This window comes from Oryctolagus cuniculus, chromosome 1 (genome assembly GCF_964237555.1).
Source record: "Oryctolagus cuniculus chromosome 1, mOryCun1.1, whole genome shotgun sequence".
Lineage (NCBI taxonomy): Eukaryota > Metazoa > Chordata > Mammalia > Lagomorpha > Leporidae > Oryctolagus > Oryctolagus cuniculus.
Genome location: NC_091432.1, coordinates 154,116,538 through 154,136,247, shown reverse-complemented (window position 1 = coordinate 154,136,247; position 19,710 = coordinate 154,116,538). Strand labels below are relative to the sequence as shown.

At 41.5% G+C, this 19,710-nt stretch overlaps 1 protein-coding gene across 5 annotated transcripts in view; it reads left to right on the top strand.

The window, feature by feature from the left end:
* PCSK5 (proprotein convertase subtilisin/kexin type 5) overlaps positions 1–19,710 on the top strand; it is a 437,660-nt gene that overhangs the window by 244,328 nt on the left and 173,622 nt on the right. For all 5 annotated transcript variants that reach the window (XR_001793338.3, XR_516723.4, XM_008256580.4 and 2 more), the window contains 2 exons: positions 8,120–8,237; positions 10,719–10,907. Coding sequence is in view for 3 of the 5 variants with exons in the window: in XM_008256580.4 (XP_008254802.1) it covers positions 8,120–8,237; positions 10,719–10,907 (307 nt within the window). In the remaining 2 variants the exon portion in view is untranslated. The remainder of the gene's footprint in view (positions 1–8,119; positions 8,238–10,718; positions 10,908–19,710) is intronic.

Here is a 19,710-nt window from a genome sequence, read left to right as displayed (position 1 = left end):
AGAGCAGGTGGCTTGGTGCATTGAGGATCAAAGAACCCAAAGGTACTATGATTACAACAGCTGCAGGCAGCTCTTTGATCTATGGTTCAGTGTTTCTGTCCACCCCATAGATCAAGCAGCCTCCTTCAAGACAGGAGTTTGTGTAACCACCTTTTATTCTGGAGGTTTACTTATAGGAATATAAGAATAGCAGTATTTTAATTGATGGTGAATGATACTCAACAATCACTGCTGACTTGCAATTCCCCCACAGTCTGGCTCACCCTCTATTTTTTAAGATATTTTCCATTCTCCCTAGTCCACTGCCAACCCTGCATATTGCCCATTCCATGCATCCTGATTTTTACACTGTTCCAGTGATTGAGCAAAGACCTGACTGATGGTTTAACCAGAAGACTCAGCACTGACACCTGGATTGTGCTCCCTATATCTCCGCCTTACTAAATCCTGCACTTGCATCAAAGCACAATCCAAGTATAACTTCCCCCTCGGGTTATCTGATGTGACTGCAAATCATGGCTAGCATTGACTGAGTACTGACTACACACTAGGCTCTGTTAGGTTCTTTCACATTCACTATCTTGTTGACTGATCTTAGTCTTTTGAAGTGTATTTATACTGCTAATAATTACACAGTTAGGTGCTTTTAGTTGTTTCTCATGGACTCAGAAAGCTACTGTTGTTTCATCCATGAATTGTGAACACAAATCATTTTCTCTTTCTTTTGGACCTTCATTACTTTGTATGGTGTTCAATACAGACTAGATGCCTCTCAGCCCAACTGTGATGTAGTAGTTATTGGGTCAGTTATTGGCTTGTGCAGGTTGAGTAATCCTTATCTGAAATGCTTGAAGCCAGAAGCATTTCAGATTTCAAAATTTTCAAATGTTGGTATATTTGTATGTAGATAATGTCTTGAGAACAGGATCCAAGTCTAAACACAAAATTCATCTGTGTTTCATATACACCTTAGACATATAGCCCAAAGGTAGCTTAATATCATTTTTAGTACATCTGCATTTTGACTGTGACCTGTCATATGAGGAGACATGAAGAATTTTTCACATGTGGAATCATGTCAGTGACCAAAACTCTGCAGATTTTGGAGCATTCCAGATTTTGGATTTTCAGGTTAGAGATGCTCAGCCTGTATTGATGAAACACATTGCAACTAGCACTTTTGAATAATCAAATAGCGGAACCCAGTTTGTCAGTGTGTTTCATCTTTTGGTGATTATGTGCATCTTAACTAATATAATCCTAAATTCAGAATGCCTTAGCACTCTCTAGTTACTAGATTATATTCACTAGATATTAAAAGATGTGAGAGCTCTGTGCCATTCTGTAATAGCATTGTCTTTCTCTCTTAGTTCCCCTAGGACTGGCCAGTCTCCTGGTTTGTCTAGATACAGGACACAAGACTTTCATTTTAAAATCAAGACAGAGGCAAGCATGTGACACTGCTCTCAAGATGCCACTTGAGACACCTGTATCCCATATTGCAGTGTCTGGGTTCAAGTGCCAACTTCACCTACAGTCCAGCTTCCTGGTAATACACATCCTGGGCAGCAGCAGATGATGGCTCAAGGGCCTGGGTCCCTGCCACCCAGGTAGTAGACACAGGTCGTAGGAGAGACCTAGATTACGTTCCTGACTCCTGACTTCACCCTGGCCCAGCCCTGGCTATTGCAGGTATTTGGGGAGTGAACCAATGAATGGAAAAACTTCCCCTCTCTCCCTTTCAAATAAATTAAAACTTTAAATAAACCAAAATCAAAATAATCCTTGGTAAAACTAGACATTTAGTCACCCTAGTTGTCAACAATGGCTTCTTAAATGGAAGGTACTGGCTAGACTGTATATTTTGTATTTAATAATGGATAATAGCCACCCAGATGATTTTTTTTCAATTATAGGCAAAATTTTAAATTTCTCTTAGGCTCCTTACACAGGTTTTGTTTGCCCTGTTTTACACTGGCTGTTGTATCACATTGTGTCTATACATCTGACAGCTGGTAGCAGAGAGGCCCTATTCACTTCAGGAAGCTCAAAAGCTTATAAAAAAATCTTTCAACCAATCAACTCCTTTATTACATATATAGTGATATGCTGTTTGTAATTTTAGAGTCATCATGAAATATCCATTCAGTGTGATTTAAAAAAAAAAAAAAACACAAAAAACATTGAGAATAGCTGGCTCCAATAAAGACCGTGCATTAGAAGAGTTAAAACTGTACCAAATGTTCCTGGCTATAACTTCTTGTGCTCAGAAACTTGTAATCCTTTTTTTCCTGCTGTGCTTTCTAGCTTTTCTTTAGAATTGAGTTTTTTAGGTCTCCTAGCTAAAAAGTTAACTTGTATTAACTGTATCTGCTTTCAAATTATGCAACTGTGTACCTAACAATTACCTTCTCTCAGCACTTTTGGTGTCATCAGGAAATAAAAATATACCCAGCAAAGAAAACAATCTCTTTTCCTGAATTCTCTTGTCTATATGACCATTCAAGCAAGGAAGCCTTTGGAGAGCTTTGAATGAAAGTAGCTATACTCCAGGCAAAACTCACCTCCTGGACTCATCGGCATAAATGGGCCATATATGAGGTTACCATTGCTGCCTTGTGTATCAAAATGTGTAAATATATAGTTTAAAAAAGAAAAAAATGTTAACAGCCATGCAGCCCAGGGGAACAGATATCACCTAATCCATTTTATTAAAATGGAGCTTTCCTTCATCACTCTAGTAAGAAATAAACTCATCTTCTAAAATATGTCAGCTACCTTGCTTCAAGATCTGTAATTACTGCTAGGAGGGTAGCTCGGACTATTCATGGAAAAACAGAAGTAAGAGAAAATGTTATTATGGTGCCAGAATATCTTGAAATCCATGCAGTGTTTTCATAGTACATATTTTAATGAGCTTTTGGTAAGCTGTTTGTATACATGGATTTCAAATATTTTTGCACCAAAATGAGCATTATAATTTATTTTCCACTAACTTTTTCAAGTGCCCTCATAATACATTGTTCTCTTTTAGCAACTTTTTTTTTTTTTTTTTTGGACAGGCAGAGTGGACAGTGAGAGAGAGACAGAGACAAAGGTCTTCCTTTGCCATTGGTTCACCCTCCAATGACCGCCATGGCCGGCGCACCACGCTGATCCGATGGCGGGAGCCAGGTGCTTCTCCTGGTCTCCCATGGGGTGCAGGACCCACGCACTTGGGCCATCCTCCACTTTCTTCCCTGGCCACAGCAGAGAGCTTGCCTGGAAGAGGGGCAACCGGGACAGAATCCAGCGCCCCGAACAGGACTAGAACCTGGGGTGCCGGCACCGCAGGCGGAGGATTAGCCTAGTGAGCCGCGGCGCTGGCCAATACATTGTTCTCTTAATGTTTTTTCTAATGTTTGATTTTTTTGAATCTTAATTAATGTTAAAATTGAATTGAACGTTGGCTTTCACATTCATAAGAATGAAAATTTCTTTTTTACAATATTTATTTTATTTATTTGAAAGGTAGAGTTGCAGAGACCAAGAAGTAGAGACAGAAAGAGAGGTCTTGCATCCACTGATTCACCCACCAAACGGCCGCAATGGCCAGGGCTGGGCCAAGCCAAAGCCAGGAGCTTCATCCATATCTCCACATGGTGCAGGGGCCAAGTTCTTGGGCTATCCTCCACTGCTTTCCCAGGCTCATTAGCAGGGAGCTGGGCCACAGGTGGAGCAGCCAGGACTGGAACCTGCACCCAAATGGGATGCCAGCATCATAGGTGGTGGCTTTTCAGACTACACCACAATGCCAGCCCCAGCAATGAAAAATTCTGAATTGATCGTCAGTCCTGTTCCCACCACTGTACTCCAGCTTCATAAAATTTTACATTTCTCATATACATACGCTGAACAGCTTCCACTTGATCATCGTAAAACTTTTAGGCTCAGATTTTGGTCTGAGCTTGGCATGGGAAATGTGCAGAGATGAGACTACTCTAGTTATGGAACAGCCATATCACAACCAGTTGATTTCATGGTATATTTGCAATTCAAAAATGTGAGTATTGGCTTCATATTTGAATAATTTTGGGGTGTTAATGATATCTCTGTGGAAGTTAGTAATATAAAGAGCAGACCTCCTAATTCCCCTTACAATTCTCTAATAAACACTTTATGCCACTTGATGAATTAAATAAAATGTCTCTTCTCAGCTCCATTCACTCACTTCACAAATATTTATAGCACCCTCCTGTAAGCCAGGCACTCCACAGCCACCAGAGAGAAATCAAGGTGAAGGCGGGAAAGGCAGGACAGACTCCACTCAAATGGTCACCAAAAAGTCAGTTATTTTCTGTGTCTATGGGGCATTTCAGAGTGTGAAAATTTTGTATTATATGAAAAGCTATTAGGGTTTTCATACTGTTTAATATCTGCTTCCACTATTAAGACCCCCCCCCCATTTGAAGTTTATCTGCCCAACACATTCATTATGTACCTAGTTTACCAAAAAACAAATGGACTATGTGGAGTTGATAAATTGCCAATGCCCCCTCAAAAAAAAAAAAAAAAAAATAGGAAAGAAATTTACTTTGTATTTTTCCTTGGGTACCATTGTGGATAGACACATAATTTCAAATATTTCAGAGCACTGCACTAAAAATCTCCATATCTGATTAACTGACCTTCATTGATCTAATCCAGTTCCCTTGCTTATGAATATTATATTTTCATAAAATTTTTTTCTGTTGACCTGTCGTTCTGCAGTTTAACTGCAGCTAGTCCATCAATCTCTTTTCTGAACATCTATTTTGAGCATTTCATGAACAGAGATTGTCTCTGGAGGATAGGAATTGAATTGGAAAAGGAAACAAATTTATGGCCTTCATAAAGACTCAAGGTGCTTTTCCACTTCATTCAAGTGGTTGTTTAACGGCGTGAAGTGTTTGTTGTATTTGATGACCCTTTGTGTTAATTTATGTCCTAATGGTTGTGTGGTGGACAGTGGGGGAGGGACAAGGGAAGAGCAGTAGTAAATTCAGCTGAGTTCTAGCACAGGTGCTGGGAGCAAGGCACAGCTATCCCAGGATTGCAGTGACTGCTCAAAACCCTTCGCCTCCCCAAATCAGCTTCACAGCATCCACAAGCTAACCAGATCTTTCATCTTAATTCCCTAAGCTGAGATAAAAATAGGGGTGCTGGTTTAAAGCCGCTTGACACTGGCTTGGGCACTATTTGAGTTGTGACCAGAGCTAGATAGCATGTCAAGTCATCTTTGGTAAAAATTACACTTTCCCCAACAAAAGAAAATACTTCAGAATGTTCATGATGAAATGGTATAGTGGAGGACTGATGAGTAAGAACACAGGGTTTGCATGAACTTTAACAAAAGGTCTCCACAATTTGATTTCTTTAGGCTCAAACTTGACATTTCTTCCTTTATCATGATTCTTGTTTTTTAATTACCTTACATAATGTTATATACCTAAAACTATTCAGAATTGTTCATAACAATTACCAATTTGTGATTAGATTATTGATGCCTTTTATTATATTTTTACTTCTTTGTATATATTTAAGATTTTATAGCGAACATGCATTTCTTTTTAATCAAGAAAAGCATTAATAATAAAAGTTGTACAAGTGCTTACATATACCCTTGCCTTAGCAATGTTCTCTTTATTTTTAGTATGTCCTAAGTACCTGATATTTGTATAGTTCTTTATCCAGATTTTCTCACATGGACATATAATAATACCTAATGAGCATAGTAATGATGATGGGAGAGATCATAATATCCCCAAACAAGTAAATTGTGGATTTGACATTTTATCTTGTTTGTTAAGAATTGTATGATCAGTAAATAGCATATAGTCATATTTCTAATTCCTAATACAACTTTCCTTTTTTATATGCTTTTACTTTGTTGTGCTCCCATGTGCATCAAGTTCTAATAAATCCCATAGAACACAGAAAGAACCATAATACCCAGTTCCTGCCATCCAGTAGCTTAAAACACAGTTGTTATATAAGGATATAGACATATGCCATAGACAGGAGTGTCAATTGGTAAAGTCAACAACAGGAGTCACTGTGCACTTACTCCTCATGTAGGATCTCTGTCCTTAATGTGCTGTGCATTGAGATTTAATGCTATAACGAGTACTCAAATAATATATTTCACTTTGTGTTTCTATGGGGGTGCAAACTGTTGAAATCTTTACTTAATGCATACTAAACTGATCCTCTGTAAAAAAAAAAAAAAAAAAAAGAAAAGAAAAGAAAAGAAAAGAAAAGAAAAGAAAAGAAACTATCAACTCCCAACTTGACTCTCACTGGGATTAAACATGACAATAGGTCTGATCTGATTTCATCATCATTAAAAAAAATCATCTATTATTTTTCACTTTATGTTTCTGTGTGGGAGCAAACTGTTGAAATCCTTACTTAATGTATACTAAGCTGATCTTCTGTATATTAAGATAATCGAAAATGAATCTTGATGTGAATGGAAGGGGAGAGGGAGTGGGAAAGGGGAGGGTTGTGGGTGGGAGGGACGGTATGGGGGGGAAGCCATAGTAATCCATTATTCGTACTTTGGAAACGTACATTCATTAAATAAAAGTTAAAAAAAAAAATAAGGATATAATGACAGAGAGTTAATTAGCAATTCTGTTGATGGCACAAATAAAAAATGCAGTGCCTAACACAGCACATGGGACATAGAAGGCCCTCAAGAAATGATGGATGGATGGATGGATGGAAGGACTGATGGATTGAAAAAGTAATTGCAATTTTAAAGAAAGGAGACAATTTTCACCAGTCATGGATGGTTAAATTTAAATAAATAGCTTTTGACTTTTTCAAGAAGGAAAAGATAGACTAAGCCTATGGGAACAGAATTTCGCTCTACAGAGAGCAAGAGTGAGGAAATTTGAGGCCAGGGGCTCAGCATGAGTAAGAGCAATGAGCCAGAAAGAGCGGATCTGACTGGAAACTCTAGAAGAATGGTTTTATTAAAGCTAAAGGTTTGGTGAAGAGGTTATTTTGAAAGTAGACCAGGACTTATATTTAAATAATCCATAATCAAATATATAAAGTCATTGATAATATAATGAAACATGGTTTAGGCAAAATCTAGTAGAAGTTTGACTTCATGTTGAATATAAAGATTTGAGACACAGTTCAATACAAAGTGAAAATTGTAAGAATTGAACTGAGATTTTAAAGTATTTTTACAGAAAAGTGCACATGTGTTTCTTGCTGTACCATTATTATAATATTTCTTAACATAATTGACATTTCTGAGACAGTTATGTGAATTCAGCTTTTAGATCAATAGATATTCTAATTGAGAACTAACAGATTCTAAGACAAGAGGCTGGCATGAAGTCTAGAGGCCTCCAAATATTTCATGCATAGAGTTAATAAATTTTTATATGCTAGAAGAAAGGTAATAATTTATGCCTTCTGGGGTATTCAACCTAATTACTAGGCATGTCAGAAAATTGGTAATTTCTTGCATGTAATTTTCTTGTACTATGAGAAGTTGTATAGTCACTTCTTTTAAGCCTAATCATTACTTTATTTTTAAAAATCAATGATCTCATCATTTTTAAATATAAGTAATTAACAGTGGGGCCCTGGATCAAAATTATGTGGGTTAGAATCCAACTTGACCACTGACTCTCTAATCAGTCTTGGTCAAGTTTCTGTTTGTTTCTCAGTTTTCACATCCATGAATGACAGTAACAATAACATTAACATCTTAAGATTGTTGAGAGGATTAAATGTAAAAAATGTAGACTAGTGCCTGGCATGTAGTAGCAATTCCTAAATGATAGTTGATTCCTAATTCCTAAATGATGAGTGATACATATTCATCTTATTCTCTTGTTGTGATTGGTTGTTTTGTTTTTATTTACTTTTCAAACCATTATTGGAAAGATAGCTAGAATTCCACAGGGATGTATCTCAGGTCTCTACTGAGTGACACTGCTACTCAACATATATATATGTATAGAGAGAGAGAGAGAGAGTATATATATACACATATATATACATATATATATATACATATATAAAACATAGGTTGCTCCTAACCACAGTGAAGCTGACCAGCCTCTTGCCTTCACAGTGAGCCATCTCTATGGATTTGGATTGATGGATGCAGAAGCCATGGTGATGGAGGCGGAGAAGTGGACCACTGTTCCCCAACAGCACGTGTGTGTGGAGAGCACAGATCGACATATCAAGTAATGTTTGCAACCAACAGAGAGCATGACCACCCTGCATGAGAGCAGGCCAGAGCAAGTGCTTGCAACAGCCCCTTGTTATGAGCTAAAAAGTTCTGTAACTTCTTTCTTATATAATCATAAAGTTGTAGTAGAATGTCTAGGATTCTTAGCTGTTAAATCCACACTATTAAAACCCAAGAATCCTTAAAAGAAAAGCCTCTCTCTTTCTCTTTCTCTCAGTCTCTTATTCTCTCATTCTCTCTCTGTCTCTCCCTCTGTCTCTCACCTGCCATCTTAGTTGAAGGACAGAGACAGAGAAACAGCAACAAACACAGTGAAAGTGTGGACAACTGAAAGTTTCTCAACCCATTTAATCACTTTCCAAATGCCTGCAACAGCCGAGTCTGGACCAGGTTGAAGCCAGGGGCCTGGAACTCAATCCCAGTTCCCAGATGGGAAGCAGGGACCCAAGGACTTGAGCCATCACATGCTGCCTCCCAGAGTGTACATTAACAGGAAACTAGACTCAGAAGCAGAGCTGGGACTCAAACCCACTTACTCTGGTATGGAATGTGGGTGTCTGAAGCAAGTTATTAACCACTGTACCAAATGCACACCCTGAAAAATATTCCTTTTTTGGGAATCTGGGGGGACAGGTATTTGACCTAGGGGTTAAGACACCAGTTGGAATGCCTGCATACCATATCAGACTTCCTGGGTTCAAGTCTTGGGTTTGCTTCCAATGCTAGCTTCCTCCCAGTGTACACCCTGGCGACAGCAGATGCTGGCTCAAGTAGTTGCATGCCTACCACCTTCATGGGAGACTTGATTGAGTTCCTGGCTCCCTGCTGCTGTCTTCAGTCTGGCTCAGCCCTGGCCATTGGAGGCATTTAGAGTGAACCAGCGGATGAGAGCTCTCTCTTGCTCACTTGCTCGCTCACTCTTTCTCTCTCTCCCTCTCCTTCCCTCCCTCCCTTTCCCTCTTCCTCTCAAATAAAAAAGGGGAAGTTTGCGGAGACCACTACAGACGGCCTTTCTGAAGTTTTCTATTCTGTCAATATTTCTATTTGATGGTGTTGGTATTCTCCAGAAGTCTCTGTACTTCAAACAAATGAAGCTCATTCTAGAAAATTTACTGTATATCATGCAGTTCTCCAAAGAGTGGTACACAATGTCCAGTCTGTGAGATGGCAGTCAGCTCAGAGCTTTTAGGGCCTATTCCCCAGTGTGAGCTGCACAGACTTGGTGGTTATGCCAACAGGATTTATGGCACAATACTGTGTTTTTTCTCCTAGGTGCTAAATCCCGGACCAGGACACTGCTGTAGTGGCTTTATTAGTATTTTGCTCTTGGCTTTCTTTTTAAAGACCTCTCTCTCTCTGAAAAATATTTATGAACTTTGGTTTGTGATGAAACTGAGCCATTGTAATTCTTGAGGAAATTTATTAGGAAGCAGAAGTAAATGGACTAACGTTGTGTTTTCCCCATTCTTCTCTTTTATGACAAAGGATGAGACAAAAAACAAGAAGTGACTATTTGTATATTCATTCACAAACTCACTGACTCAGCAACTATTTTTTTCACACGTATTCAGTATCAAGCACTGAACAAGATAGTAGGGATAAAAATGGAATGAAAAATGGCTTCCTGCTATTAGGATCTAGTGGAAGAATAGGACAGAAAATATAATAAATAGATAATTATAAATTATAATGCGTAAATATTGGGGATTTGGACAGGTAGAAAATAAGGGATGGGAGTATTTTTTGCCTATGGTTCAAGGATTATCTCAGAGAGGTAACATTTACACTTTGACTGTGAAGAAAGAGACTGTCAAGAGAAAATCAACAAAAAACAAGAAAATCTTTCTGGGAGAATAGTAAATGTGAAGTTCCCAAGTGGGAACACTGAATTATCTCAGAAGTAGAACTAATGCCTGAATGGCTGGAGCCCAGTGTTCCAGGGGACACTGGCACAGGAGGAAGAGAGAGTGGAAGACAAGAACCTGAAGGCAAGAGGAAAGAGTATGCCTAGGTTCTAGTGCAAGGAATGGACAGCCCAGGCATTTGAACCAAGGTTGTAATACCCTCACCTCCACTGGAACAAATACATTGTTCTCAAGGTGTATTCCATAGACCAGCCACATCACTATCACTTGTTATAAATGCAAATTCTATCTGCTCAATCAGCTGCTCTGGGGCTGGGACTGAACAATCTATGGTTTAACAAGGTGATGCCAATGCATACTCAGGTTCAATATCCACCACCTGCATGATAATAAAAGTACGTTGGTTTCTCGTCTTATCTTACTTGCATGATCCCCACAATCCAACCATTAATCCTTCATGTGATCCAATCATTTGGGTGATAGCATTATTGTTGTTAAGTATCCAGCGACTAGTTGCTTGCCTTACCTGGTGTACTAATTACAAGCCTCTACATTCTGTCAGCTGAGAACTGCCAGGTAGTTTGCCCAGACTTCATCTCTGTCTTTTGCAGGACGATTCGCCCCAACAGTGCGGTGCGCTCCATCTACAAAGCTTCGGGCTGCTCTGATAACCCTAACCACCATGTCAACTACCTGGAGCACGTGGTTGTGCGCATTACCATCACCCACCCTCGGAGGGGAGACCTGGCCATCTACCTGACTTCACCCTCAGGAACCAGGTCTCAACTTTTGGCCAACAGGTACAGTGATGTCCTCTGCCCAGTACTATGTTGGTCACACTGATAATCAGTTGTTCTTTGATGTAGAAGGGGTCAGCTGCTCCTTACCTCAACCTTGGGAACCAACTGGGGAGGGCACTTGCATGCCATAGTCTAATTTTTCGTTAAGTAGAAAGTGTGAAGTTGCATGAAGTTGCATGTAATAGGTAGATAACAAAGGATGCTGCAGAAAAATTTTTGAAGGCCTCTTGTTCTTTATTCTTTAAGAGACTTGCTGAACACTGATTTAAAAAAAAAAAAAAAGTTTATTTATTTATTTGAAAGGCAGAGAGTTACAGAGAGGGAGAGGCAGAAGCAGAGAGAGAAAAGTCTTCCATCCTCTGGTTCACTTCCCAAATGGTGACAATGGCTTGAGCTGGGCTGATCTGAAGCCAGGAGCTGGAGCTTCTAGGTCTTTCACGCAAGTGCAGGGGCCCAAGTACTTGGTCACCTTCCACTGTTTTCCCAGGCACATTAGCAGGGAGCTGGATTGGAAGTGGAGCAGCCAGGACTTGAACTGGTGCTCATATGGGAAGCCAGCGCTGCAGGTAGCAGCTTAACCTGCTAAGCCACAGTGCCGACCCAGAACACTAACTCTTAAGGCCTCTAAGGTCCACCCCCATTAAATATCTGTCAACATTTGTTACAGATTAACTTGCCCAAGTACTTATTTTCCAAAGTTATAGGAAATTGTATTTTTAAAGCAGGTGTTGGCAAATATTTTTCTGCAGAGAGCCAGGTAATAAATATTTTGAGCTTTGTGGGCCATGTCTGTATCCCAGCTACTCAGCTCTGCCACTGAAGTGCAGAAGCTGCCATAGACAGTATAAATGAGTGGACATGACTGCATTCCAGTGAAAATTGATTGACAGATAAGGCAGTAGGCCTCATCTCAAGACCCCAGTTTAATGGCCCTTTTCCTCTCTCTCTCCCCATCTCCCTGCTTCTCAAATAAATGAATGAATATTTTAAGAAATTAATTTGGGTGCAAAAAAATTTGAAATCTAGGCAGTATTTTTCATCATCTGATGTTTCCATGGATCTTTTGTACACCTGTCCTCATACAAACAACAACCAAAAAACTAAAAGCATAGTTAATTTTTTTTTCTCCCAAAGGAACATTTAATGGGAGAACAAACCTTATCCTGAGTGGCATATAGAGTTCAAATGAGAGGCAAGCTTTTATGTAGACAGCCTTATGTGCAGAAGCAGGTGACCGCGGCACTGGTGAGCTTTGTTAGAACATGAACATGCCTGAGGGATTGAGAAGCCAGGGCCCATGCAAGTCTGCAGTACCAAAATCGAGGCTGAACTTTCCAGTTGACATTTGCTCTTAAAGGTCTCCAAATGTCACCTACTGTAGGACAGTCAGAAAAAGAGATAAAACAGCATTTCTAATTGATAGGTACTAGGTGTATGGAATCCAAAAGCATCAGGTGCTTTTTATTTTTTGCTTAGACTTTCTGTTTTGTTTCCATCCAAACACCTTCCATTAGGACACTGGGAGAACTGGGCTGCATGTTTTAACTGTGAAATGCAGCTGTGCCGGAATAAGTGCATGCAGGTGCAAGAAACCTAAGATTCATTAGCATCAGACTCTTGGGCACTCCCTGTGCCCTCTTCCCTCCTCAGACAAAGAGGTCTCCGCGGCTGCCTGCCTGGTAATTGCCACTACCTGTCTGACACAGGCCTTCCAGTGTGCAATTACATGATGAATGGAAGGCTCACCAGCTGTTGTTACCCGAGTCAGGGAAGGCCTTTATTTCTTGCTGTTTTTTCTTTTCCTTACCATCACTCATGTGAGTTTAACTTGAAAGAGTATCCTGGTACAACACTGAGGTGCAAAGCTTTGTTTCACATGTGAGTGGATCTTATTCCCAGAGCCCCCCTACCTTGTAGAAAAGCAGTCCCTCAGCTGTTGCTGTTTGCTTAGAAAACGCTGCCTCTGCAGCCTGAGGTCTTCCTGCATATTTCACTATTTCTTGTTGGCTTGCTCCAAAATGACATCAGCGAGGAAACTTGTGAGCGCAGGAGCTGTGATTCCATTCTAGCCATTTGGTGCATTACAGTGCTACTGGCTTCATGCTCCCGTGCATTCTTCAGTAGCTGACAGATCTACAGTGGTACTTCAGAGAGTTCTTGGAGAAATGGAATTAAAAGAAATGTTTACCATGGTGCAAAAATATTTTGAAAGCCATGCAACGTTTTTTCATAATATGCATTTCTCATGAACTTTGTGATTGTTCCTTATATTCATGGGTTTCTGAATTTTTGCACCAAAACATACTTATCTTTTAATTCTCTTTTCCATGAATTTTGGAAGATCTCCCACACTTTGCAAAGTGCTGCACAGCTTGTGGAGAGAAAAGAAATAGGTGTGTAAGATGTTCAGTGACTGATGCTCGCTAGGTCTACCTGAGTTTCCCCATCAAGACCACCTGGGGATCAGTTTCCACCCACAGTGTCTTTTTGGTCAGGAGCATTTTCTTAAAGTGCTGCCCTTCTGCATCTCCTCCATCTCAGTCCTGGAAGTAAGTAGTCACCAAGAAGTCGCAGAGATCGAAGGTTGAAGGCTGGAGGTACTGAGATATAAAGGATGTTGGGAATTCATTTGTCTACAGCTCTGCAAATGCATTGCTGTGAGCAGCTGACCCTTTAAATGGTAAACTGGGTCCCACAAGCGTCAGTGGCCACTGTCCATGGCTTGGCTCCCCAGTTCTTGTTGTGCTTGATACTAGTAGCATCTCTCCTACTGAGGCAGCTAAAGAAACACTGTTTCTTTTGGCATTCTGTCCTTCTGGCATAATCTGAAGCTTTCATTTTATTAGAGGAAATCTCAAAAAACTCTCAGGCTCTGCCCTAGGGGCAAGGAGTCCCTGTGTCCTCTCACCTTGGCCCTGAGTCAAAGCACATTCCCAGGATGGGGAGCTGAGAGCAGGAGGCTCAGGAAAGGGTGGAGGGGGTGGGGAAGGAAACCCACTTGGCTTTGGTGTCTTGCCTGTTGATCTGCAAGGCAATGCCTCTTCTCAAGAAAAAGATGAAGAGGCCAGGGTATAAAAGGAATTTGCATGTCAGAGATTATTCACCAGAGCAATCCATAGTTCCCCTGCTGGACACTTACCTTCCTTTCAAAGAAGTCGAGATTTCTAAGAAAGAACCTGTAAAGCAAAGAACACCATTTTTTTTTAAAGTGATTTCTGAGAAATTTAAAGCAAAATATCCCCCAGTGAGAGTGGTTTGAGATGAAAACGAAGGCTTCCCATGGCAGTGTCTCCCCGACTTCCCCCGGGAGGTGTGACTGCTTCCCGCAGACAGTGTTTCTAGTACTGCTTGCCCAGAAGCCTGGCAGCCAGCGTGGAAACCTCCGCCCGGCTTCTGAAGCTGGCCCTTTGCTCCATGGTTTGCTCTGTGGTCTGGGCGCCTGCTGCTGTGAGCACTGAGGGGCTGATGGTCTGCTCAGAATCCAGAGACCCACGTGAGGTCATCTCCCTTTGGAGGGCGAAAATCAGAGCCTCGGACGGACCCTGAGTGTGTGCAAGGGAGGAGAGCCTGGATGACAGTGGCTGCCCCCGTCTGATTAAATGTTCCTGTTCCCCTTTCAGTCTTAACCAAATGTGCGGCTTCATTGAAGGGACACAAAATACAATGAGTATTCATGGCTGGCTTTCCAGAAGCCCATGACGCTGGAGAGAAGAATTTCTTCCAAATGGTTTATCCCCTCACCGCAGCCGTTCCTTCAGAGTCTGCTGTCTGCTAAGGGCTGGACACGTTGAGTACATCTGTGTGGGCCGTCTGGAGCCCCTCAGTGGCTCCCTGTGCTGGAGGACGGGCACTGGCCCCAGCTCCTGTGGAGAGCAGCTGTTGGGGCAAGCAGGGTTTACCCAAGCAAGCATCTGCAGGTGCTAAGACTGGAAGGCGCTCAGCAGCAGCCAGAACTGCCCTCCAGCTGGAGCTTCCTGCGCCCTGAGCCCAGCAGGCACGCTCCCTGGGCTAGGGCAAGCCGTGTTGATGATTTAGTGGGTGGGAGCCCCAGGCCTGCAGGCAGAGCAGTCCTGGCCTAGTTGACAACAGAGGGTTAGTTCCTTCTCTTCCCTTTGTCCTAACCCCAGGCTTCCCACCCTGGGAGTCCTCCTCCTGCCATGTAGATGCACTGCCTAACAAAAAGCCAAACTGCATATTCAGAGCACATGGTGGAGGTCAGTCGTGGGGGAGGAGCTGGGTGGGCTTGAAATATCCTTTGAAAATGTTCTTAGACAAGAGCAAGTTTAGACTGGAGCCTTTGTACTATAACACATTCAAATTCTGCCTGGGTAAAAATCTCTCTATGAAAAGCTTGTCCCATTAGATTCTAACTCCAACTGCATTTGTTAAGACTTATGAAAAGCTGTCCCTTTTCTTCCTACATCATCCCCACCCCCAACCTATTGAGTTTTAGATTGAATGTGGTTGTACTGGCTCTCTGTTCCAGATTTTGGCCTCTGATTGAAAGCTGAAACTTTGCCTCTTTAAATTTGATTACAGATGAATATCTCTGCTTCTAATTATGGTCTTAAGTAGAGAGAAGGCACTCTTTCTAATCTTCCAAACCTATAGGGTTCTACAATTAACTCTGTTTAAAATGCAGTGTTTGTGTTTTAATCATCTTTGTCGTTGCTTTGCCCAAATGTTCAACAACAGCATTGACAACTGTAGATAATCATGATATATAAGTGCATTTGTGGCTTGCAGTAAAAGTTACACTTTTGCAGCAAAAGTTTTACATTCCAGTAAGGCCCTACCATGAGAACCCTCTTCCTTCATTCAAAAGAAGACATAACCTTTGAGGTTAGACGGAACAGGGTTGGTCTTGACTTGACCAGTTTCTGTCAGGCATAATGAGTGTAATAGCATCTGCCTCACAGGGTGACTGTAAGCATGAAATAGGACGATATACAGCACAGCTCCTAGCATGGTAAGCACTTAATCATGGTGACCCCATTTTCACATAGCCTCTGAAAGCACATGGTAATGGTTCCATCCAGCACAACTGACTGGGCCCCTCCCAAAGACTCTGATTGCCCCAAGCCGGGAATGAAGTCCAAGGACTTGCGTTTCTAAGAAGCTCCCAGGTGAGATCAAAGCCGTCTGACCATAGACCACACTCACGGAACCCCAACCTAAAAGATCATCCAGCTTTCTCACACACATCCTTGTTACTTGTGTGCCATTAAAAAGACTTGCATATGGTGTGCTGCTGGGTACTGTGCAAGTCATTTACAAAAGAGTAAATGGAGTAAATCCTTGAGAAGATTAAGTATTTGCAGCGTGTGCCCACAAGAAGGGATGCATGTGAGGGTTGGTGAGTGAGTTGATAATATGCATATTAAAACTTGAAAAAAATATAGCAACCTCATCCTTTAGCTACCCCAGACATCTAGAACTAGTATCGTCCTATCTCTAAACCTTTCTTTAAGAAAGCAATGTTGATTAGTAAAAGGAGAAAAACTGCGTAGTACATTTTAAATACCCTAGATCAGAAGCAAGTCATTTAGAACTTAACAAAAACCAAATATTTGAAGAAAACCAAAAGCTCAGTTACGATTGAGTCTAATGAGTGCTCCAGGCATTTAATCAGTTATACCTTAAATTGTGATGAAGCACTAAGAAAAAAAAAAATTGAGGGGCCAGCACTGTGGCACAGTGGGTTAAGCCTCAAGCCTGCAGCACCAGTATCCCTTATGGACAATGGTTTGAGTCCCAGCTGCTCCAGGTCCCATCCAAGTCCCTGCTAATGTGCCTGGGAAAGCAGCAGATGGCCCAACTCCTTGGGCCACTGTGTGGAACACCCGGAAGAACTTACTGGCTCCTGGCTTCGGATCACCTCAGCTTCACCCAATGCAGCCATTTGGGGAGTGGGAAGCCATTTGGGGAGTGAACCAGTGGATGGAAGACCTCTCTGTCTCTACTTCTCTCTGTAACTCGTTCAAATAAATATTTTAAAAATTGATTAAAAAGAAAAGGAAAAAAAGTGAGAAAACTTCTGAGAATATTGGTTGAATATCTAATTCTGTAGCGAGCATAAGTACCATCTGAGTAGTAGTGGATGACTCTGAAATTAAGATCCATTTACAATTTTAGAAATAATTATATGATAACACAGAGCTGTCAGTACTTATAAAATGCCTTGTTATTTAGTTGCCATAACATCATTCAAGAATGCTGTAGCCTTGATACATTGGCCAGACTTTAAGTGCAAGAGGGGAAAAAAAATCTTACAGTAATTACATGAATTATTTCCTGTGTTAATTCCTCAAAAGGATGTGCTGCACTCAGTGGCAGTCCGCTCCACCAGGCTTCATACAAAGTAATTTATTTGAAAACCACTCACAGGGAATGGGCTGTGGGGCACCATTCTAATAATGGGATGCATAATTTGTGCCACCGCATGCATCTATCATTTCATTGAGCACATGATTATGAAGTCAACTTTTGACAGAACTTCTACCACAACAAGAGAAGTGGGTACAGGCATGGAGTCTGTCTGCTCCAGCTTTCAGCACATGGTTCGACTTTATTGACATTTTCCCCACGTTAATAATGTCAGCATGTTTCTGATTTTTTTCACTGTTGGCACTCCACAGACATTCAAGCTGGTCGTCAGACCTTTGAGTTAATAAGCAAAGACCCTACAATTAAAATTTCTTTAGCATGTTTCCTTGGTTTGACATTTCACTGTCTTGGGCAAGTATGTGCTAATCTGTATGCTATACTACCTTTTATTATACTTAGAGGATGCAGTTTTTTAAAATGATATAATGCTAAAAATAGAACATAGTTGAAGTATTGAGTCATAATTAAAATATAAAATCATCCACCTCTCTTTAAATTCTGTTTATAAAGGACAGGGTGAGAATGGAACTGTGAATGCCCTGTTAGTTAATACAATAACTATTTGTGTCTGTTTCTTTCCCATCAACTCTTTCAGCAAAATGTAATGATCATGTTTGGCTGCATTTGCATTCCTCTCTTCAATTCTTAGATTCACATGAAACTAATGGACATTCCCACTCTTCATTAAAGAGACAGTGGGAGGAGGGGAGACTGCTTAGCCACCTTGACAAAGCCCATTTCTATTTGAGCTTCGAAACCCTTACTTGAATTCTAAATCATGGATATTTCTTCATGGCACCCAGTTTGTTTATTTTTTGTTCCAAATGTGATTTGGAAGTCATTAGTGGCAATGGAATGATTTCCAAAGGTGGACAGGAAAGGGTGGAAGAGCAGAAACATAGGGCCTGCTGATCTAGCAGCCAAATAACTGACCCATGAGTAATTAAAAGTTGGCTGAGGTTGTGGAAACAAGACTGCCCCTCATGTGATGGCAGCTTCGAGTCTCCTTTGTAGTTTTTGGATGTGAGGCAATGAGCCAAATGTTCTGTCTAAACTGTTTGGGAACTGCTTTTAAGTTCAGCACTCTTGGAGAGGTATTATGTGACAAGTTATTGGTTCAGTGCCCTCAAATGGCTCAGTGGCCCCAAAGAATTAGTGTGTAACATAGCACTGTGGAACCTAATCAAGGAAGTGGTACTAAACTGACTTTCTACCTCCATCCATTTCCAATTCAACCTCTCTGGCAGCAAGGACAGTTTGAAAAAGCTCCTCTTCCTCTAACTTTGGGTCGCCTTTCTGCCCAACACATGCAAGTTCTGGTCAAGTAAAGACTCCATAGATATAAGTCAACTATACAATGACCCAGCAAGTTCTTGGCCAAGTCCAGTTTTCAGCTGTAAACTTGTGAAAAAAGACCTAATTTGGTGTGCAATGGATTGTAGGGTATTGATAAAATGCACTACCCTTACTCTATTGAGGATCAGTCATAGTGGGAGAACATTCTTGTAAGGAACCACCATTATCATCCCTGCCATTGTGTAGGAGAGCTACAAGATCGGATGTGATCCTCATTGAGGGAGGAATCTGCTTGCCTGTATGCAAAGCGTTAATCTTTAAGAATAGCATATGTTCTAAAAAGAGAGAGAACAGGCTTTCACATCCAGATATGGTCTGAAAATCACCACCTCTCATTAACCCGGTTATGGAAGTTAACAGAACATGTCGCTCCCCCTCTTCGTGGAGGAACGACACTAAGCCCTGCCTAGGCTTCATATCCGAGTCACGGCACCATTATGTCGCTCCCCGTCTTCGTGGAGGAACGACACTGGACCCTGCGCTGTTCTTTTGTCTGCTCGGCCCTCCCCGGGTTTGCTGCTGGTTCTTCCCGGGTTGGCTACCGTCCCTTCCACCTCCGTGGAAGGGCGGTTCCCCCTGCCACTTTCCCCACTTCCGCGGGGGAGCGGCACACCGCCGGCCGGCTCTCTGGGGGCTGCACAGGTGTTCCCTCAGATGTTCCCCTTAGTCATTCCCCTTAGATGTTCCTGGTGCATGCCGTCTCTCTCCTCCTTTATAGTCCTCCTCCGCCAATCCCAACTCGGCTGCCCACACGCCGAGTACACTGCTCTCCTCCAATCAGGAGCAAGTCCTACAGTTTATTGGTTGAACTGGAGGCAGCTGTGTAGAAGCTGTTTTCTCCTCTCCCAGCGCCATATTGTGGGAGAGCAGATGCACAGAATAAGTCTTAATTCCAGTAACTTAGTCCAGTCCGGGTTGCTCCCCACAGAACACATTTGCATATTCCAGCAATCTAAGTTGTCCTCCAGTAAAGGGATCCTTCTCAATTAGTTTGACTATGGGACACTCCGAGCGTGCTGCTTATACTTTTCATTTTTCCTTCTTTTAAAGGTTCAACAGG